Below are 22,366 nucleotides of genomic sequence, written 5' to 3' on the forward strand. Positions count from 1 at the left end.
GAGGCCTTCTGCGGGCAGCACAGAGGCTGTTCCAATGAGCTACAGTCCTTTATGTTGCATATGTATGCTGGCAAGAGGAGGGACAGCCTAGTTATTTTCTATGTTAAGCACATGCCTCCTCACTCAGCTTAATGACTAGAATGTACCTTGAATTCCTTGTTGCTTAAGGTTACTGGGCTGCAGCTTAAATATGAGGCTCCTATAAATGCATCAGGAAACAGGTGGCCTGTCTTTGAAAGATTGCTTAATATGGAAAGGCAAAGGCAGCATACTAACAAAGTTTGCTGGTTTAAAAGTTCCTTATGAGCGCAACACCATGATAGATGAAGCCAAACTCAGCAACTTTCTCAGAGGTATCTATCTGCCATATAATGTTTCAGATCAGGAGGATAACACTACACATACCAGACCTGTTTTATTAACCTACCACATATTGCAGAAATTGCGCAAATGCAGAAACTTCTGAGTCTTCCAAACACTGGTTTGCTGTCCTGCCCAGAAGTCAGAGTGAGAAATCAAAGCTTCAGTTCCTGCATTGGGTGAAGTTTTACTTTTAAGGGTTTGGCGGATGCCTGAGCTGCAAGTAATATTGCAGGGGTGGGAAACCTGCGAATCTAGACTACAACTTCTGCAATTGTTCTTGATCACTGGGCAATGCTTTATGTATGGTGTGTGGATGTGCAGCAGATGTTGGTTCTTGGCTGTATTCCCCCCCACCCCAATTACTGTCCTAATATATTTGAGCTGGTCTGATTTCTTGTCCAGGACACATCTTGTTCATACCAATAATATTCCTGTAAGATGGATTGCTTTACTCATGTTTGGATGGGAGAATCAAGGCCAAGAAGGCAGCTTGTCTAAGGTTGATCGTTCCCTATCTACAGAGTCATAAGGATCAGTAGAAGGAAATTAATTCCTTAGTGGTTTTTCAAAGAACTATAGTTTTTTATAGGACTTAAACCTTCAGTTACAAGGGTTACAGTATATTTGTTCTTCAAAAAACAGGACACCTTCAGATCAATTCCTGGTCCTTCACCATTGTATTTGACAATGGAGGGGTCTGTTATTATTTTTACGTTTTTAGCCTGCCTGCCTTCTAATGTAGAACTGAAGACTACATACATGGGGTTCCCAGATAGTCATCCATCCAGGCCCTGGTCAGACCCAGACCTGCTTAGCTTTTGCAATGCGGTAGCCTCACATGCTGCAGACCATGTCCTGGGACCCATAGTAGTTTACTTAAAGGTCGCCGCCAGAGTTCTTGTGAATTCTCGGCCCCAAACTCTTAGAATTCTGCAGTATTGTAGGTATACAGAAATTATGAGCCCAGGCAACATTCTGAGTGAAAGGGCTGTAACTTTTGCCAGGGTGATTGGGAGGACTTACAGTGGAACTATAGGGCTCACCTAACAGTTAAGGATAAAGGGGGCACGCCATTATTTTTAAAAGAAAATGGAAAATAGGCAATGCATAAGCTGCTGCCTTCAGCTGTTAAAAACCAAGGGGATATCCAGTGTTAAGACATGCTCCAAGTAAACCTACGGAAATAAACAGGCTTAAACTACAGGTGAAGACCATTTTGCATAGGGGTTCCATCCCTGGTTCCCTTGAGCATTGGTGCCTAAGCACACCCTACCCCCCCGTTCTGACCTCTGGGTCCCAAAGGACCTGTGTGTCAGTGATTGCACTTTAATTGGGCGCACCTAAAATGATTGCTGCGTTAAACCACAGAGCCTAGGACTTGCCACTCAGAAGGTTGGCGGTTTGAATCCCCGCGACGGGGTGAGCTTCCGTTGCTCGGTCCCTGCTCCTGCCAACCTAGCAGTTCGAAAGCACGTCAAAGTGCAAGTAGATAAATAGGTACCGCTCCAGCGGAAGGTAAACGGCGTTTCCGTGCGCTGCTCTGGTTTGCCAGAAGCAGCTTAGTCATGCTGGCCACATGACCCGGAAGCTGTACGCCGGCTCCCTCGGCCAATAAAGCGAGATGAGCGCTGCAACCCCAGAGTTGGCCACAACTAGACCTAATTGTCAGGGGTCCCTTTACTTTTTAAAACGATTGCTGCTTTTACTTAAATCTACTGTTTTGATGGATTTATTTTGTGAGTATGACTATGCTGGATATCACCTCGAGGCTTGTAGGCAGCCTGTTTGTGTGACTGCCTTTATGGGTCCTGTGATCCTCCTCACAGTGTGAAGGAATTAAAACATATCTGAGCCAATTCTGCTGTGCAGCAGCAACATCAAAGATTGTAGTGAGCCATCAGAAACAATGTACTGGGTAGGAAAACTGATTTAAAAACAAATGGCTCCAAATGATTCAGGTTTACAAGCATGGATGAAGGGCCAGAGTGTGATTTGGAAATTCACTCAGTTTTTCACCAAGAGAACGGCTTGCTTGAAAAGCCACCATGGGTGAAGGCTGGAAATGGCTAAAAGGTTGAATTGAACTGAATTGGTAACATTCAGCTAGCAAGAAGTCCAAATAAGTTTTGTTTTTTTAAAAGAGAAAGTTTAGGGTGGTTGTTTTTTTAAAATGTTATGAACTCTGCAACACTGTTAATGGCAGTACAAAGAAAAGTAACATTTATTTGAAATAAATTAACTGTCAACCTTAATACATCATCAACATTAAGTGATCATCAACACGGCCCCTGTGGCACTGGGCTTCCCTGACAACCAGTGCCCTCTTGTTCTCCTCTCCCCCCACTGAAATGAGAAATAAGCATTCTATCGTAGCCAACAGAATATGTGCTTGTGTGTGTCTTACAACAGGTTCTCTGGTTTGCAAATGTACCCAAGAGACGTAGAAGGTTGGCAACCCCTGATAATACTTTAAAGAGAAGTTAATTTTTAAGTCGCTTAAAAGGCACTGTCCTTACATTCAGAAAGTGGTAGAGCACTGTTATTAAGATCAGGCATGTAAACAGAGTAGCAGCTGCATTCTCATAAGAGAGACTTGCATACTGAGTTAAAACAGTTACGTTTTACAGAACCTCTGTGCATTCTGATTCTGAAGTAGACCAATGTAGAGCTCATTCAAGACCTGAACTCATTGCTTATATCCTTGTTTTATCAGTGGGGCACTTTACATGATAGAGCCAAGCTTCTCCATAACCCAAGTAGTCTGCTGTCCATGCTAGCTTGTCCTTGTGTTCTCATGTGTCTTCCCTTAATCTGCATTCTTTAAAATGACCCAGAGGAAGAAAACACAGGGAGAAACCCTCCTCTCTGTTGCACACTCTTGTTTGTCCACATACTGGTCCTCTTGGTCATACACATATTTTTCTACTTTTCCCATTCCCCGAGATTTGAGTTACCTTCAGCAGATTACGAGAGAAAGAGGAATTCTGCTGTGCATTCCTACCTCTGACTAGGAGACTGAAGTATTTTGCTTCTGCTTACTCTGCAACTCCCCCTGAGCAATTCACACCCTCCTTACCAATGCCACATCACCCATTACTTTTGAAACTCGTTTTTTGTGTTGGGGCTGGTCCAAAACCCCTCAGGTGCACATATTTTTGTCCCTGGTTTTCTTTCTTGTCCTCCACATCACTTCTGGATGCACGGGAGGGGATGCAGGAGACAACAAGTTCAGCTCTAGGGCTGCCACTTGCTGAGCTCTATCTTGATCTGATTGGGTCTCTAATTTGGTTCAAGTATGTTACCAGTGAAAGGACTCGCACATAAAAGCATTTCAAATAGTTCAGTGTTGGTCATTAGAATCTGATTCAACTTTTCTAGTGGAAAACAGCAGCAGTCTTAAGAAGCTCTTTGGAACATGGAAAATGGATTGGGATATATCTTTTTTTTTTAAGCCGAAAGGCTATGTATAATGTGCTAGCTTTCATAAAGTTTGGCCATATTGCTCCTCTGCTTTCTCTGTCCCCTCTTTGTGGGTGTCCTCAGAGTCCAAAAGGGGCTGGTGAAGGCAGGACTGATGCTTGTCCCCCTTTCTCCAAGAAGCGGCTCGCACATTTGTTTGGTTATCCTTCAGGAAAAGAGGCAGCAGGTCTGCAGTGAAGGGGATGTCTCTGAAAGCATGCAGTAGGAAGATGCCAAGGACAATGGTGAGGAAGCCACTGATGGTGCCAATGATGTGCATCAGAACCAGATGCTGCCACTCCTTGAACAGAATGGCAGAGCAAGTCATAACTGATGTGGTGAAGAGGACGTAATAGATGGGGGTCACTACAGATGTGTTGAAGATATCCAAGGCCTTGTTTAGATAGTTGATCTGGATGGTGATGGAGATCACAAGGCAAATAAAAAGCAAATAGCTCAACGGTTCCTTCCAGACAGGCTTCCCAGCAAACAGTTCTTTCAGGGCAATACCCAAGCCTTTCGCAGATGAGACAGAGAGCGAACCAATGGCAGAGCAGATCAAAACATACACTAAGACGTTGCTATGTCCATAGCGAGGCCCAGCCACAAAGATGAGAAGAGTTGAACTCACCAGCATGCACACAGCAAACACTATAAATCCTGTGGAGGAGGAGAGAGGAGAAATTGTTAAGGGCAATATGAATCTTTTAGGTGTAGCTTACTTCTGCAGGATGTGGACAGTTTTGTTCAGATCCATGAGTGCCCAATTAGTAGAATCTGGTGAGTAAAATACATAGAGGAAAAAGTATAAGCAGCAGAGCTTAGACAGTGGCTCAAAGGATAAGACACATAGCCCCCAGCTTATATTTTTTTTTGCACTGGGTTTGACTAGAACCAAGACCTTCCTCCTTCAGTTGCTTGTACAGTTTTTCAGTGCACAGTGTGCTTTAGAATTCTTATGATACTGTTATGGTTCAAAGCCAACTAAATGTCATCGGTGGGGGAATAAAGAATAAAATAGGTCCTATAAAAATTATTGACTCACAGGTTACTGATTATCAACATGAGTTTTCATTCAATGAAATTAAGGAAAGCACTCAATTTCTGTCAAGTCCCCCTCACCCAAAATGGTATCCTGTTGGCGTACATACAATAGGTAAATGAAGAGGGGCAGTTAATACCTGGATCCTTTAGTTTCTCTGCCATTGACTCCAGGCTGGAGACCTCTTCCTCCTGTGGGGCATGGATGACCATCACAGTGGAGCCTAAAATGCTAAGGATACAGCCGATCTTCCCATGGATGTTCAGGTGCTCGTTCAGGAAGTAGGAGGCTAAAACTGCACTATAGGAAGATACAACTGTGTTGAGAAAGGACCTGAGACTGGAATCTTTATTTCCAGAAAAGGGCTTAGGGATTGGGAAACATCTGATCATGTTGTACTTACCTGACTAAAACACTTAGCGCTCCTAGAGGAGTGACCAGTGTTGCAGGGGCAAAAGCATATGCAGCAAAGTTGGCAACTTCTCCAATTCCCACTGCAAGAGAAGCAGTTTGCCATTGGCAAAAAAAGGTTAACAAAGAGCAAATTCCATCTTCCTTTCTTACCCTTATGGTGGGTGAGAAAATCAGGTGACCAACAAGAGAAGTCTTCTTAATTCAACATTATCCCCTCCACTTCCTATCAGTAATCTACAAATGACTAGGTTATTAGGCAGGCTAGTAATGATTTTAAATCATAGTAATAATGATGATGATGATGTACCCCATCCATCTGTAGATGCCCCAGCCACTCTGGTGGTTTAATTTGCAAGGCTGCTTTATTATAAAGCTCCTTATACCAAGGAACTCATTGGGAGCTATTGGAGGTCATGTAAGAAGGCAAAGGGAATAATTCAAGTTGTTGAAATGTAGGTGAAGATGGTAAAATCTTGCATGGAAGTACTTACTAGTTAGCAGCCCTGCCCACCACATCCATTCCTTCAGATATGCATGACCCCCTAGACCTGTGAAGAGAGAAAAGAAACCAAAGGTGAAGTTTAAATGAAAACAGAAGCTGGCCTGGAAAACTTTTTCAAACTCTTAAGAAGCACGGACAGCCTGGTTTCTGGGATTTTTCCCATCCACAACAGATGTCATGGTAACTCTGTGAGCTCCTATTCAATATCATTACCTGCTCTGACAGCACCTCTGCTACTTAGCTTGAGAAGTCCCTTCTTCTTTAGGATAAAACTTCCTCCAATGAACAGGCTAGAGCTGAGAGCCAGGCCCAGTCCGATGTAGAAGTCGTAACGTCCCATTGAGTCCTCCATTTCAATCACCTCAAGTTTTGAGAGAGAAAGATCAGAGTGTAAATGTCTGTTCCAGAAGAACAGCCATGTTGAATCTGCAATAGCAGGAAGCCTAAAATACAGTAATGCAACACTGGCAGGTTACGTCCTATGAAAAGTTCACTAAATAAGTATTCTGTCATACAAGCAACTCATGTTCTACCTACTTGCTTCCAATGGACACAATGTCCTTTAAGTAGAAGTGATTTTTCTGTGAAGTGGCCCAATGTTCACTAATAGGGTAAGCATAACTAGCCTCCCTTTGCTACTTTTGACAGAAGGAAAAAGGGATTTTTTTTCTCCAGGCCTCAAATACTCTTGGGGTACACAGTTATAATCATAACCTTATGGGGTGGGGGGAGAAAGAAGATGGTGCCTGAAGCAAGTCTCCTGTGAGCACCAGCAGAGTGAGTAGGAGCTTTTAAAAACACGGGGGGAAAGACACACTCCCAGAAAACAAGCTTACAGTGGTACCTCGGGTTAAGTACTTAATTCGTTCTGGAGGTCTGTACTTAATCTGAAACTGTTCTTAACCTGAAGCACCGCTTTAGCTAATGGGGCCTCCTGCTGCTGCTGCGCCGCCGGAGCACGATTTCTGTTCTCATCCTGAAGCAAAGTTCTTAACCTGAAGCACTATTTCTGTGTTAGCGGAGTCTGTAACCCGAGGTACCACTGTATATCCCAGCCAGCTAAGGACTCCAGGAGTCACCAGACAGCATTTTAAACATCCTCCCTTCCTTTGAGGCTCTTCTAAAGCCCCTCTGAAATTCTGCTGAAGCCATCCAAAACTCCTTGAGGTTATCTAAAACTATTTTGAGGCTAATTACCACGTTCCGAGTTTCTTTCAAACAAAGCCCTCAAATATACGGACGGGACCCAAATCTAGTCCGGGGATGGTACTCACAAGACAGAGTTATAAGGAACTGGGAATTTCTCTTACACAAGCTGCAGAAATGTCCCCCAAGGAAAAAACAGGCCAAAATCTTATAGTATTTCAAACCAAAAGCAGACGATACAAGAAACATGGAGAGCTTGCACTCTCACGAATTGTCTGTCGACCGTATCTGGCATGGGAAGGATATGGAACCTTATAGGGACTATTTACCTCTCTTGTACTACAGGTGATGTGGGAACTACTTGCTAATGATCTTCCATAAGTCTTTTGAATGGCAAGTGAATACAGTCATAACTCAAGTTGAAGTAGCTTCAGGTTAAGTATTTTCGGGTTGCACTCCGCAGCAACCCAGAAGTAACGGAGCACGTTACTTCCGGGTTCGGCCACTCGCAAATGTGCAGACGCTCAAAATGACGTCACGCGCATGCGCAGAAGCGGCAAAACGCGACCCACGCAGTTGCATGTTACGTTCTACTCAGGATGCGAACGGGGCTCTGGAATGGATCCCACTGGCATCCAGAGGTACCACTGTACCTGAAAAAGGGCCTATATTTATCCCCCTCTCCCTTCGAGGTGATGTTGTAATACTTAGGTGTCTGTGCTTGAGACCAAGACTCAGCTGACTTTTGGGCGTTTGTAAGCTAGCAGAATTCTGGGTGTTGGCTGTGACTCTCTGGAGATCTGGAGTTGCGTCAAACGCATATTAAAAAATTTGAGTTGCACAATTAAAAGTTTGGTTTGGCACCCACTTAAAACAAAAAAACCCCCAAGCCTGGGACTTTTGGGATATAAATTCACTGGAAACATGGGAGGGAATAACTGGACATTAAACAACATCTCCACAAACCAACCAGGATGAATGTTCAATAAACAGGTTGCCTGGAGCAGCAAACTCAACCTGCGTATTTGCAATTAAACACAAATAATACGAAATGCCAGTAAGTCTCCATATACCCGTATACTCTTAGCTGTTTCGTAGGCTGCCTTGAAAGCTCCGGAGTAAATAGGCGGCAAATTTTACTTTAGATACACGCGCGCCCCTGCCAACCACAAACCACCAAGGTAACATAAAACATTAAAGGGGCTTACTTTGTTTGGGCGGAAAAGCAGACACCCCCCTTCTGTCTCCCCAGCCAAGTAACACCCGTTCCTAATATTTTTTAGGGGGGGGGAATTACAGGTAAAGTAAGATTATAAGGGACCAAGGCCACTCCGGATTTATTAATCCGGATTTTTGAAAGGAAGCTTTCCGCGGTTCCCCTGAGAGCGAGGGGCCTGAGGCGAGCGGGGAGGTCGGGGCCTGTCTAAGGGCGGCGGGTGGGGTGGGGCGCGCCGGTACCTGTCGCTGCCGTCGCTCTCTTCCCTGTCAGGAGCAGCTGCCGGCAGGCCTCCCGCGGCGTCCCTTCCTCTCTCCGCCTCCTCCTCCGCCCCGTGGCCGCCTGTTCCGCTTCCGTAGCTTCCGGGGCGGAGCAGGGCTGGCCACCTTTGGCACACTGGGCTGCCGGCTGCCGGTAAGTGACTGGGGAGGTGGGGGTGGGCGAGGCGCCCCCCGGGGGGACAGAACTCACCTGAGCACTGCTGCTCCCAAGCCCAGCTCACCGAGGCCTCCGCCGGCCCCAGATCCCTCCCTAGACCCTTCCTTTCATTTCTCGGGACTTTCCCACTTTCTCTCTCTCCGCGCTAAAAAAACCACCTTCAGGGCTCCCCATACCCTCGCAACATCACCTCCGATGAAAATAGGAACGGCCCCCTATCCCATAATGATGATATGGGATATTCTGGGCTCAGATCCAGAAACCAGGATGGGGGGTGAGGTGGGCGAGGCGCCCCCCGGGAGGATAGTCAGAGGGCTGCCCTTTGAAAATAGGGACACACGGAGAGTCTGGGAGCCTGCACCCTATACAGCACCCCAAGACTCGTTCCTTACTCTTCTCCAGGCCCACTGCTATCCCCTGTCTGCTTCAACGCCCCCCATAACCCTAATGAGCACCTTCCAAGAGCATATGATGGAAAGAGATATCCCAGCACTAAAGCAGCCCCCACAACCCTGGCCCCCCCCTTTCCTTTCTTGCAGCTCGGAATTCTTCCTTCCCCCACTTTGCAGTGGCCCCAAGCCCCAGGCAGCCTCCTGCCAAGGAGGTGTGGGAAAGAACCCCCCCCCAAGAGTTGCTCTTTTTCTCCAAACCCAGTTATTCTCTGCCGCTCCACCTTAGTTTCATCGATGGCCCTAAATGGCACCCCCAAGAAAGCATTGGAAAGAGATTCCCCAACCCTGCAACAGTTCTCCTTCCTTTCTATCTCTTCCCCAACTCAGAACTCTTCCTTGATTATCCACACCTGTTGCTTCCACATTTGAGAGCTTTCCCCCCCACCCAGCAGAACCAGTCTGGTGTAGTGGTTAAGAGCGGTAGTATCGTAATCTGGGGAACCGGGTTCGCATCTCCGCTCCTCCACATGCAGCTTCTGGGCGATCTTGGGCCAGTCACACTTCTCTGAAGTCTCTCAGCCCCACTCACCTCACAGAGTGTTTGTTGTGGGGGAGGAAGGGAAAGGAGAATGTTAGCCGCTTTGAGACTCCTTAAAGGGAGTGAAAGGCGGGATATCAAATCCAAACTCCTCTTCTTCTTCTTCAGAACGTGGGGTGCATGGTTAAGCCATGGTACTCACTTCTACAGGAGGCTGAAATGGCCACCAAACTGGATGGCTTTAAAAGAGGATTAGACAAACTCATGGAGGACATGACTATTCATGGATGCTAGCCATGATGGCAATGCTTGATAATCTCCAAAACCAGAGGCGGTATTGCTTCAGAATGCCAATTGCTGGAAACTGCAGGAGGGGAGATGTGCTCTCATGCTTGGGTCCTGCTTGCAGGTTTCACACAATATAAACTGAAGCAGAGTTTGTGTACTAATTAAAAAAAATAAAACGAAGAACTTAAAAGAGACTTTCTGCAACAGACCAAAAGCCCATCTAATCCTCCATCCTGTTCTCAGTAGTAGATGCCTGTGGGAAAATCTGCAAGCAGGATCTGAATGCAACAGCACTCCCCTCACTTGTGATTTCATGCAGTTGGTATTTAGAGGCCTATTGACTCTGACAGTGGAGGAAGAATGTAAACATTGTGACTAGTTGCCACTGATAAGATAAATTCATGCAAAATGGGACCAATTCTTTCTTACAGCCATCCCAAGTTGGTAGCTTTTAGTATCATTTAAATGCTCTGTTGTATGTGTACGTAAGTAGGTTAAATGATACATTTTAATACACTTAAACTGGGCGCAATTTTAAATCAGCTTTGATGGGGAAAGCTCCATGCTTTGTATGGAGAAGGTCCCCAGTCCAGCCTCTGGCACTTCCTGTATCAGCATGGAAAACTAACAGGGTAGCAGCTTTGGTCTAGATCAGGCATCTTCAGCCTTTTCAGGCCCAGGGCCCACCTTCAATCCAAATTTGCATCTGGGGACCCATTTATTATTTTTTACCATATATTTGCATGGTGGTAATGCTCCTGTTGTGACCCACCTTGGAAAACGCAGCAATTCACTAGTGGGTCCCAGCCCACCAGTTGAAGACCAATGATCTAGATGGTTTGATCATCTGACTTTGTATAAGACATTATTCAACCAGATCCATGCACAATGCAAGGATTTGGTCTTGTACCTGTAGTACTCAATGATGTCTTCATTCAAGTAAAGTCTGTTTCCCCTCCCCAGTTTAAAATAATATGGTTTCCAGCTATCCTGATTTAATTCATCTCTGATATAGCCATTGGATAGTCTTGCAAAGCATTCTTTCCACACAAAAAAGCAGTTATTGTGTAATGGCTCAGAGATTGAACCACAATCCAGATGCTTAATCAGCCTCATCCCCTTTGCTCACCTGATGTGTAAGGAGAATGACTAACTTTGCAGAGTTGTTGCAGTAAGATACTGCATACTAAGTGCTTTGAATGTTCCAATTATTTTTCAAAATACTAATACTATTATTCAACATACATGTCATTACTTCTTTGGTTGTGTCCTATCTATGGTCCTTAAAAAATGCTTCATTTTGGAGTCAACGTATGAAAGTTTCATACTGGTAACCACTAAAAAAGCTGAGGATAATCTGATTTCTGAACTTTTTTGCCTTTTTTGCCAGTATGGTGTAGTGGTTAAGAGCGGTAGTCTCGTTATCTGGGGAACCGGGTCTCTGCTCCTCCACAAGCAGCTGCTGGGTGACCTTGGGACAGTCAGTCAGTCAGTTTTATTGCACATAGCCAAAGGCTGCCACAATATACACAGAATTATTTGACAATTAAAAGAAAATATACTACCTTGGGCCAGTCACACTTCTTTGAAGTCTCTCAGCCCCACTCACCTCACAGAGTGTTTGTTGTGGGGGAGGAAGGGAAAGGAGAATGTTAGCCGCTTTGAGACTCCTTAAAGGGAGTGAAAGGCGGGATATCAAATCCAAACTCTTCTTCTCCAAACTCTTCTATGGTAAGTATGGCAACCATAGTGCCATCCAGATATTTTAAGATAACAACTTCCATCACTCTTGCCCATTATCATGCTGTCTGGGAATTTGAAGTCCATAACATCTGGATTCATAACATTCAATTCTAATCCAACCTAGACAGATGCCAATGGTCAGGGATGCTGGGAGTTATAGTCTTCAATACCTGGAAAGAACCATGTTGGGCTACCCTTGCTGCAGGTAAACAAATTATTGCCTGCAGATTAGCTGATCCTCAGCTATAGAGAGAGAGGTTATGTGGGATGGGGAAGAGTTCAGGGGAAGAGTTCAAGGGAATTATTATTATTATTAAGGGAATTATTGTTATTGTTGTTTTTGTTATAGAATCTCATTCATGGGGACAGAGAAACAGCAATTTGATGTATTTAATCTCACTTTAGTAGCAGGCATTGTTTGATCTACAGACATTTTTCTTTTCTTTTTTTTAACTGTTGTTTTCTGCATTTATGTTTAGTTTTTTTGAATGGTACAAGTTTTTATAAACGTTTGCGTGAAGCAAGAAGAGGAGAGATGGCATCTACAAGTAATGCATTTGTTTCTTTTATGATACTCTGGTGTTGGCTCTGTAGTTCTTTCTAGAAGAAGGATCTAAATGCAAATATTACTCCTGCCTTTCTGAAATTATCCAAAAGAGGACTGCAAGCCTTTGGAGTGTAATTAGGGGAATGGAGGGGGCGGACCGGAGCAAAAACGTTGATGAGCTGCTGTGTTTTGAGACAGTGAAATCTGTAGCCTTTTACTCATGTGGCATCCATTGCCAACTTTATATAAGGTTTTACTGTCACTAGTTCAGTGGCAGGGAATCTCCACTTTTACTTGCCACCCAGTCAGCACCCAGTGCTTCATAAATGGCAGGATCTTTACTCCCAACGGCTGCATTCTCCTTATACTTCAAACAGTAATCTTATACTGCACTGTATAATTCCTGCATTCCTTTGATCTTGTGTGTACTGTCAAATCTGATTTTCTACACTGCCGATCACACCTTATTTGAAAGAGCTAAGAATGACTTTTTCAGAGTATGGGGTGGGGAAGAAGAGAGAAGCTTTGCTAGCTTGATTCTGCTCTTTATCTTAAAGGTGTTAAGTTTTGCCCTGTCGTATGACTGAGACTGCGGCTCAGAGTAAATTATGGAGACCATAGTGGCTATGTGGGCAAACCCTTCTGCTTTTACCATCTTGCCTTTTATTTCTTAAGCTGCCAGTTGCATCTGTGGCTTTATTGTCCAGAATATGCTTTTCATGTGTGGTGCAAGTTCTCTAGTTCCTTCAAATAAGGTGCTTCTGAGCAGAATGCATTTGGGTGTACTGCTACTTTGAGGCTATTAGCATCACAGCAGTTTGGATAACAAAGGTTGAGAGAAGCTACTTTTAGGCCAACAGGTAACCATGCTTTCTCTTTTCTTGTTTCCTGAAACACAAGAACAAAAGATGAGCAAGAACAAAGATGATGCTCCCCATGAATTGGAGAGCCAGTTTATACTGAGACTGCCTCCGGTAAGAGACCCTTTGCAATAAATAGCCTCAAAGTGCTCTGTGCTTGCTTCCTGATTCTATTGCTGGAGGCATGAATATGGGTTGGTACAGTGGCACCTTTCTGTACACCCATGTTCAGCCCACGTCTTCAGCGCCTGCATGGGCTGGGTGTTGGGAGCACCTTCTCTGACTTTCCGATCACAGGAACGTAGGAACATCAACACAGCATCCCTGAGGAATAGGTCCTGGTGCAGTGGACTCACATTTGCTCACGTGAGCACCTGAAACGCAGCAGAGTAACAGAAGCAAAGCTGTGGAGGTTTTGTTGCATACCTAATACATTTCTTCTAATTAAACAAGCAAAAGAACATAACAAACATGTACGAGAGCAACAGCTCTCTCATTCTGCCATCTTGTCTCTAGACAGGTCAAAAAAAAAGACGCATAGTGCTAGGGATGGAAGTCTAGAAGAGTAGCTTCCTCCGCCTCCTTTAGACAGAAAGTAAAACAAACATGATCTGGTGATCCTTGCAAAGGGAGGGATGAAAATGCTGACAGTACCTCTACTTACGGACCCGATCCGTTCCAGGGTGCCATTCGCACCCTGAAAAGTCCATTAGAGTGCTGCTTCTGTGCCTGCATGTGACGCAATAGAGCGCTCCTGCGCATGCGTGAAGCGCACAGATTGCTCCTGCACATGCGTGAAGTGGCGAACCCGGAAGTAAGCACGTCTGGGTTTGCCGCATTCGTAACCTGAAAAAACGCAACGTGAAGCAAATGCAACTTGAGGTATGACTCTATTGTAAACTCTGCCTTTTCAGGAACATGCTTCTACTGTGCGGAGGGCAGTCCAGTCTGGAAGTGTCAACTTGAAGGACAGGCTCACCATAGAATTGCATGGTAAGAGGACCAGGTCAATGAGTTCTTACTTCTTGGGAGTTGTATCCAGTGCTAGTCCTGCTCAGAGTAGACCCACTGAAATGAATGGACATGGCTCACTTTGGCCTATTAATTAATTTGAGAGGACAGACATAATTTGTAGTTACAGTGGTGCCTCACTAGACGAAAAGAATCCGTTCCGCGATTCTCTTCATCTAGCGGTTTTTTCGTCTTGCGAAGCAAGCCCATTGACAGCTTAGCAGATTAGCGCTACAGCTGTCTAGCGGCTTCTAGCGATCAGCTGTTAAGCGGCTTATCAGCGGAACAGCTGATAAGCGGCTTAGCGGCTTAGGAAAAGGGCGAAAAAAGCGGAAAAAAACCCGTGGGGGGACGCAAGCTTTTTTCGTCTTGCGAAGCAACTCCATAGGGAAATTCGTTTTGCGAAGCGCCTCCAAAACGGAAAACCCTTTCGTCTAGCGGGTTTTCCGTCTTGCGAGGCGTTCGTCTTGTGGGGCACCACTGTAATAGTTTATAGTTACTGTGTAATTTGCTACCCCAAGATTTAGCGATGGCCAGCAGCTAGGATGACTTTAAAAGGGAATTGGAGAAATTCATGGCTACTGGTGGCTGCTAGTTCTGTTGGCTACATTGCCTCCAATATCAGAAGCAGTATACTTCTGAATACCAGTTGAGGAGGAACACAAGCAGGAGATTATTGCTCTCCTGTCCTCAGGGTGACCATTGAGGCAAATAGGAAACTGAGCTAGATATGCCTTTGGTCTGATCCAGCAGGGTTCTTATAAAGTAGCACACATGCATATATGTTAAACATGCCAGAACTGTGTTTTGAATTGCTAATAAGATACCACGAATCTTCAAGTGCAAGCCTACTTTCCTCTCTGCAGCAGATGGCCGCCATGGGATTGTGCGAGTAGACCGGGCCCCATTAGCCGCCAAGCTGGTGGACTTGCCTTGTATCACAGAGAGTTTAAAAACAATCGATAAGAAGACTTTCTATAAGACAGCAGATATTTGCCAAGTAAGTATTGTCTCATGGTCTGGATATCAGACTTTCTCTGTCCCCCCTGTGTCTTGTACACAGTCTCAATTTTGCCCCACTCTCATTTCCATGCTAGAAGCTCTTTATGGATGTTCCACGATGTAAAACATCTACACCCAATTTTGAGTGTGAGAAATTCCTTACAGGTGGCTGTTCCCCCGAAGCAAGAAAATTGAACCGTCTTAGAGAGACTTGTGCCTAATACTGTTGGTGACAAAATGGTTGGTTGTCTCCTCTTCTCCCCAGTGCTTTCATATCCAACCAGTCCTGGCTTCAGATTTTGGCCAGCCTTCAGGCACAATGATCTCGATGGGGCCCTTATCTCCATGAGTTCAAGAATTCAAATACCAAAATAATAGGAAGGTACAAATATTAAACAAAACCTATACCATACTGAAACTTCAGATGGCTACATCCATAGCCATAAATAAGAATAATGTGCAAAAATGTGTGATAATAAAGTTTAATATTACCAGCATAATAGTAATATGAATCTTATTAGAGCCTTCAGGTACCCAGCAGTGTGAATCCCTGACACTGACCTTGCATATAACTCTTTTTGGGGGGGATTTAGATGCTTGTGTGCACTGTGGATGGTGAACTATACCCTACTCAGGAAGAGCCAGCTCCAGCGACTACTGATGCTAAAACTCCTTCAAGTACCGATGTCAAAGCCAATAAGAAGAAAGACAAAGACAGAGAGAAGAAGTTCCTCTGGAATCATGGCAGTGAGTAGAATAACTATATTTCATTTCACCTTCCTTACTTGACTTTGTGCCCGCTTCCCACTCTACCTCCAGAAAAATCCCTTCCATTGATCCTCAAGGAGTTGGAGTATTGTTTGCCAATATAATACAACCAAGATTCACCCTCACCCTCTTGGTTTCTTCCAAATTGGGGAGCTGCCATTGGCTGTTCTCGTCTTTGCTGCCTAGCTCACTGCTCAAGGAGAGATCCATTTTCCCTTAGTAAGTCACAATGCCCTTCAGCTCTCCCTTTTGCCCCATGTAATTAATTTGCTGTGATGTTCCAGTTACTCTCCCACTGAAGAATGTGAGGAAGAGGCGGTTCAGGAAGACAGCCAAGAAGAAGGTGAGTTGCATCTCCTTGTTTGGTGTTAGCTTTGAATCGTTGCTCACACATGCTGTGGCAGAAAGCCAACCACAGTGCAAACTGAAGCAGGCTAAAAGTTCCACCAGATCAGATAAATGTTCACCAGTCTGGCATGATTTCATTGCTACATTGACAAGAAAGACAACAACAGAGGGTCACCAGCACAGTTGTGTCTCCATCTAGAACTTTCAATGAATGTATATTTGATAGCTTGCTATAGTTGATTAAACCCATAAGAAGGACCTGAGCTCAATAGCCTGTTTTCATTTATGATTCCTAGCACCTGGTATTCAGAATCAGGTATGTGTCTGATACGGGAGGTAATATATAGCCTTCATGAGTAGTAGCCACAGTTTCAAAAGATGCACATTGCTTCAAACATTCTTTCTTATAGGAAAAATCCCACTATAGATCATTCTGGTTTCTTAAAAAAACAAACAAAACAAAAACAAACAAAGAGAAATCACATGTCCTTGACTGACAAAATATAGTAATCCAGTCAGCAGGAACAGATTGTCCAGTCTTGTGTGGTCTGTTTTGTTGTTGCTGTTTTTCAAGTGGAATTCCTATGATTCACTGATTTATGTTTTTCAGTGTTTAAAATAAGAGAGCATAGAATATTTTAAGGCAGCTTCCCCCAACCCAGTGCCCTCCAGATGTTTTGAACTTGTACTCCCATCCTTGCCAGCCCAGGTTATCAATGGTCAGGGATGATGGGAGTTGCAAGAGAGAGTGGGGGCACCCACTGTGATGGGGAAGGCTATGTGCTAAAGTGTGCCAAATGATCCTGAATATGCAGATCTAAAAACCGTAAGAAGTTCCTTGCTGGAACAGACCAAGGTCTGACTTATCCAACATTCTTTGTGGGAATCTGAGCAATCAGGAAGCACTAAGTGATGTGCCATAAATTGTCCTCCCTGGTCTGCTGGTAGACCACAGTCTCCTTTCCTCCCATCTCCATTTGAAGGACTTTGGAGAAGAAGTTGTGACTTGCTTGGAATAATTGCAGGAATCTTACAGGATGGCTCAGGAATGCCTTTGAAAATGGAGGTAGAAAGGTTGCAGGTGTGTGTGGCATCCAGTAGGAATGACACTTTGGGCTGAGGCAAAACCAACTTGTGGGTGCATAATATTGTTTCTCTTTCTTTCTTCCTCTCTGGCCCAGTACATTGAGTCTCCAGATGTGGAAAAGGAAGTGAAGCGCCTTCTGAGCACAGATGCTGAAGCTGTCGGAGTCCGTATCCTTTCTTTCTAGTGGTTGCTTTTTATGTAGACCAGTTTGCCATCTTGGCCTGAATACACAAGTGCTGAATGTGTGTTTGGGGGCAGAGGTATCCCACAATCTTGACCCCAGCAAGCATTGCATGCTTGTCCTCGCATGCATTGTGTGTCTCCTCTCATCCCCCACACTCGTGACTTCCTGCATGTTGCTCTGGTTAGGCCAGCTGGTGGTGGCTGTTGTTCTTTTTTGCATTTGTATGGATGCAAGTAGAATTCTGTGTATGGCAAAGACCCAGAGTGGAAGAGTCTGCTTGCATCTGACTGAATGTGAGCAGACATATCCTGGCGGCATCTTTCTTGGGATTTATGGCACTTACAGAGGCTAGTCCATTAGGGCACCTTGGGCACTGCCTTGCTAACTGTCCTCAGTCTGCCCTCAGCTGGCCACATCTGCTTGCCTTGCTATTTTCCTCCAGTCTGAAAAGTGGAATTGCTTGTCAGCTTCCTCTTTCTCAGTCTCAGTATTGCCCTTGTAAAACTCAGCAAGAAGGAGGGTGGGAACAGAACCAGAGTTATTGGCTCCACCTATCCTTGTCTCTGGTTGTACCTACTGTTCGTCTCCCTACCTTCTGCCCAACTAGTTCCAGTAGGTACCAGCCACCACTGCATTGTACCATACCTGTTCAGGAAAGCAGTGTGTGCAAAAAGGAACAGGTGTAGACATCAATTAATGTGCTTCAGTGGAAAGCTGGGGAGTGTTTTCTAATCATCTGAAGAATATTGCTGTAGCATCAATTTTCCAGCGCAGATTCCATTTTTCTAGAGGATGACTCCCTATTGAACTGGTTTTTCCTTGACTCTTCTGTACCTGTTCTAAGGCTGGGAGGTCATTGCCGAAGATGAAACAAAAGACCCTGACAACCATGGTTCACTCACAAGCTTGGATATTTCTTCTCCTGGACTGTCTGGACACAAACCAAGCCATGGTACTGCAGGTATTGTCAAACTTCAGTAGCTCCCTAACTTAAAGGAAGAGCTGTAGATCATCTTATCTTGTATGCCAGAGTTTGAAGGTTCAGTCCCTGATACCTTAATAGGTATTTTGTGGTTTTATACAGTAGTGGTGCCTCACAAGACGAAAAGAATCCGTTCCGCGAGTCTCTTCGTCTTGCGGTTTTTTCATCTTGCGAAGCAAGCCCATTAGCGGCTTAGCAGATTAGCGCTATTAGCGGCTTAGCGGATCAGCTGTTAAGCGGCTTAGCGGATCAGCTGTTAAGCGGCTTAGCGGATCAGCTGATAAGCGGCTTAGCGGATCAGCTGATAAGCGGCTTAGCGGATCAGCTGATAAGCGGCTTAGCGGATCAGCTGATAAGCGGCTTAGCGGATCAGCTGATAAGCGGCTTAGCGGTTTGGGGAAAAGGGGGGGGGGAGGAAAAAAAACCTGCAGGAACTCGCAATACATTTTCGTCTTGCGAAGCAAGCCCATAGGAAATTCGTTTTGTGAAGCACCTCCAAAACGGAAAACCCTTTCGTCTAGTGGGTTTTCCGTCTTGCGAGGCATTCGTCTTGCGGGGCACCACTGTATCTTGGTTTTATTCTGTGAACTGCCCTGAGACCCCTGGGTGTAGGTAAAGGTAAAGGACCCCTGACAGTTAAATCCAGTTGTGAACGACTCTGGGGTTGCGACGCTCATCTCGCTTTACTGGCCAAGGGAGCCGGCGTTTGTCCACAGACAGTTTTTCCGGGTCATGTGGCCAGCATGACTAAGCTGCTTCTGGCGAAACCAGAGCAGTGCATGGAAACACCATTTACCTTCCTGTCAGAGCTGTACCTATTTATCTACTTGCACTTTGATGTGCTTTCGAACTGCTTGGTTGGCAGCAGCTGGGACCGAGAAACAGGAGCTCACCCCATCGCGGGGATTCGAACCGCTAACCTTCCGATTGGCAAGCCCTAGGCTCAGTGGTTTAGACCACAGCACCACCCGTGTCATTATATAAATTCAATAAATAATAATAACAACCTCCAGTTAAAATTATTGGGAACCAAGTGATGAGAAAGACCCCTTTCTGCTTGAGTTCCTAGAGAGACACTGCCTTTCAAAGTGGACAGTCCTGAGCTAAATGAGCAAATAATCTGACCTAGTATAAGGTAGTTGCCTGTATTCATATTCCAACTTGCTGATGCTTATATTTCTAGATGTTTTCATGCAGATGGCTAAATACAAAATATATAGATAGTAGCTTTTGGGTACAGTTTTCTGACCCAGTGGGCTAGAGAAGAATTTAACCTGGCCTGGCAAGGAAGATGGAGGTCTTTAAATTAAAACAGTGTCAAGAAGGCTATTTGTTACCATGCTAACCAAAAGGTTAGCAACACTTTTCTAGGGTAATTTTTACTGTGCATATTGTAAACTATACTCCTCGCTTTTTCCTTGTTGCTTCAAAGCGATAGAACATGCTGAGCTCCGGGAGATGTTTAAGGATGTCAGCAGTACCAGCAGTGATGAGGAGGAGAGGGATGACCTGAACATCATGGACACAGAAGAAGACTTAGCGAGGAGACTGCAGTGCAAGCTGAATGAATCAGATGGGCAACAGCAAGAAAATGAAGGGTCCAACCAGATAGGTATGATGCCTGAGGCTCCCAGGGAGGGAGGCTGTACAGTAGATGGGGTGGTCAACTTGAATCAGGACCTTACTCGACTTGTGCCAGAATGTGCTGAGGATTGTTTGACTTGTTTCTGGAAGTGCTAAGTTTTCTGCTCTGTCTTCCAGCCATGGGAATCCAGAAGCAGATCGACAACCTGAAAGACAAGTTGCAGGAGACCCAGGACCGCAGAAAGCGCCAAGAGGATCTCATCATGAAAGTAGAGAACCTAGCCCTCAAGGTGAATTCAGCATCACCACCCCTTCTCTAGAGAAGGTCTAATAGAAGCCTGCTCAGCTCAGCTGAGTTTGGCAGGTGTTTATAGCTAATAGGCATCTCGTTCAGCAGAGACAATAGTCCCTACGGTGGTAGAGTATATGATTTGCAGAAAGTCCCAGGCTCGTTCCCTGAATATCCAGTTAAAAAATAAATTAGGTTGCAGTTGGTGAGTCTCTGTCTGAGACTCTGGAGAACCACTGCCAGTTGGGGTAGACCAGAGATGGGCAATCTTTTCAGACCACGTGTCACATTCCCAGATAGGCAGTCTTCCGGGGGGTTAGTAGCACAATAAATGTCAGATTTACTTTTGTGCAGTATACGTCCATCACTGTCTTCCATGCAAGCAACTAGGAGGCAGTAGCAGAGTTCAAGGCAGAGTTCCAGCCAGACAGTAGCATGCAAGGGAGGTTGTGAAGTAGGGCTTCTTAGGGGTGTGGCTTGGGGAGATTCCCGTGGGCCAAATAGAGCAGCCTGGAGGGTGACATTTGACTCCCTGGCATGATATTTATGCACCCCTGCAGTAGACAGTACTGAACTAGAATGTCAGCATTCTTCAGCCTTGAGTCTCCAGGTATTGTCTGACTACAGTTCCCATAATCTCCACTTAAGTAATTGTCGGGGATGATAGACGTTGTAGTCCATCAACATGGAGATCCATGGCTAAAGGAACACAGGATGGTCAACAAACTGACCTCATAGAAAGCAGATTCATCTTGGGGAGCAGGTAGATAACCCTAGTATATCAGGGCTCACTTCCTAGACAATAATTTGAGAAATAACCTGAATAGGTAACCAAGTTTTAAGGAGAGTAATACAGCCCTGTGCTGTTTTCATCTTAACCCGTGGCTTGAGAAAATCCACACCCTTGGGTTATGCAGCAGCACAACCTGCGATTTTGCCACAGTTGCCTTTTTTTGTGGTTGGTCTGTGTGGGAGGTCAGTGCAGGCTGAAGACCCAGCTGTGCGCATGAAACTGCCCTTCGCAAAAGAAAACCTATATGTGTTGTGTTCTTTTGTTAGAAAAGTACAGGAGCAACAGCCACATTTCCTGCCCATCTTGTTTTCCAGACCCGCCTCCAAGCTGTGCTGGATGAATTCAAACAGCAGGAAGAGCTAGAGAAGCAGCAGGTAAGGTGGTCTGTAAGGCTGACAAATGGGGCAGTACAGTTAATCAAGCTGCATTGTGAATCCACAAGCAATGCTAAAGTCTTTCCCCCATGTGATAATGAACCATATTTTCCCAACTGTGAACTTGAAAAGCTTTTTGTCATTTGAAAAAAATTATGCTGCTGCTCTCTGGTAAGATGCAGTGTGAAATGCTTGCCAGTAGCTGAACTGTCCGCAAGTGCTTTGCAGTGTGGCTTAAGAGCTCTTAACCATATTTTGTCTCTCTACATTCTGTTTCTCTTCAGCTGGCCTCTCTTCAAGAGCAGCTAGAAGCCCTTATGGAAAAGTGAGTCCAGCTTTGACACACCAAGCCAGTACAGATGTGATGCCAACCGAAAAGCTCCAGAGACTGCTTGCCTTTGGGGGGGGACCCTTTTTAATTCACCAGTGATAGACGGATTTGGTTCTATGACTGGGAAGCAGATCCCTGTCAGTTTTTGATGTTTTATTTGCCCAACGGACTGGTGTTTTGCAGCTAATGGACCAGACATGTGGACAGAAAATACCATCACTTGAGGGGAAGACACTGGTTCCCTCGAGCACACACACATGGTCCGTCTCCTGATGAAGATAGAAAAGTCTTAATTACAGTCTTGGTCTTTAATATTTATTACAATTTTCTAGAAGCCACCCAGAGTGGCTGGGGCAACTCAGCCAGATGAGCTACATAGAAATAATGATTTTTTAATATAATTAAAAAATAATAATTAATTATTTTACTTTATGCTGAGCCAGCATGCAACCTTCTCATTTTTATTTTTTATTTTTAAAAAGCAGCTTATGCTCCTAAGAGTAGTGTGAAATTATTTCTTTCCTGGGAGAGAGTTGTTAGGGCACAGTGCAGAAGCGACTTGTGAGAAGGAAAACACCACTGTTCCCATCTTTCATGTGTTGTCTCTAAGAGGTTTACCTACAAAATAACAGCAAATAAAAATGTATGTTTATTGATCTCATATT

At 44.8% G+C, this 22,366-nt stretch overlaps 2 protein-coding genes across 9 annotated transcripts; one reads left to right on the forward strand and one right to left on the reverse strand.

Annotated features, from left to right (window-relative positions):
• Positions 1-2,560: 2,560 nt before the first annotated feature.
• On the reverse strand, positions 2,561-8,523 carry LOC309361753 (magnesium transporter NIPA2-like). 3 transcript variants are annotated; one of them, XM_081896881.1, is made up of 6 exons: positions 8,385-8,523; positions 5,994-6,141; positions 5,770-5,826; positions 5,268-5,358; positions 5,004-5,164; positions 2,561-4,482 (listed from the first exon to the last, which is right to left on the reverse strand). In XM_081896881.1, the coding sequence occupies exons 2-6, from the start codon at positions 6,130-6,132 to the stop codon at positions 3,845-3,847; spliced, it is 1,086 nt and encodes a 361-aa protein (XP_081753007.1). In that variant the 5' UTR covers positions 6,133-6,141; positions 8,385-8,523; the 3' UTR covers positions 2,561-3,844. The 3 variants fall into 3 exon arrangements, with proteins under 3 accessions (XP_081753007.1, XP_081753009.1, XP_081753008.1); XM_081896883.1 differs by lacking the exon at positions 8,385-8,523 and adding an exon at positions 8,139-8,361; XM_081896882.1 differs by lacking the exon at positions 8,385-8,523 and adding an exon at positions 8,135-8,361.
• On the forward strand, positions 8,417-22,362 carry TAF7L (TATA-box binding protein associated factor 7 like). Of its 6 annotated transcripts, XM_081896877.1 has the most exons (13): positions 8,421-8,556; positions 12,021-12,089; positions 12,989-13,062; positions 13,863-13,941; positions 14,826-14,959; positions 15,555-15,708; positions 16,014-16,072; positions 17,259-17,331; positions 18,193-18,309; positions 19,763-19,942; positions 20,092-20,204; positions 21,263-21,370; positions 21,655-22,362. In XM_081896877.1, the coding sequence occupies exons 2-13, from the start codon at positions 12,077-12,079 to the stop codon at positions 21,697-21,699; spliced, it is 1,149 nt and encodes a 382-aa protein (XP_081753003.1). In that variant the 5' UTR covers positions 8,421-8,556; positions 12,021-12,076; the 3' UTR covers positions 21,700-22,362. The 6 variants fall into 6 exon arrangements, with proteins under 6 accessions (XP_081753004.1, XP_081753003.1, XP_081753005.1 ...); XM_081896878.1 differs by lacking the exon at positions 12,021-12,089 and having other exon boundaries at positions 8,417-8,556; XM_081896879.1 differs by lacking the exon at positions 12,989-13,062.
• Positions 22,363-22,366: the final 4 nt, after the last annotated feature.

Source organism: Podarcis melisellensis (genome assembly GCF_964234715.1).
Source record: "Podarcis melisellensis genome assembly, chromosome: Z".
In the NCBI taxonomy this organism is placed as follows: domain Eukaryota; kingdom Metazoa; phylum Chordata; class Lepidosauria; order Squamata; family Lacertidae; genus Podarcis; species Podarcis melisellensis.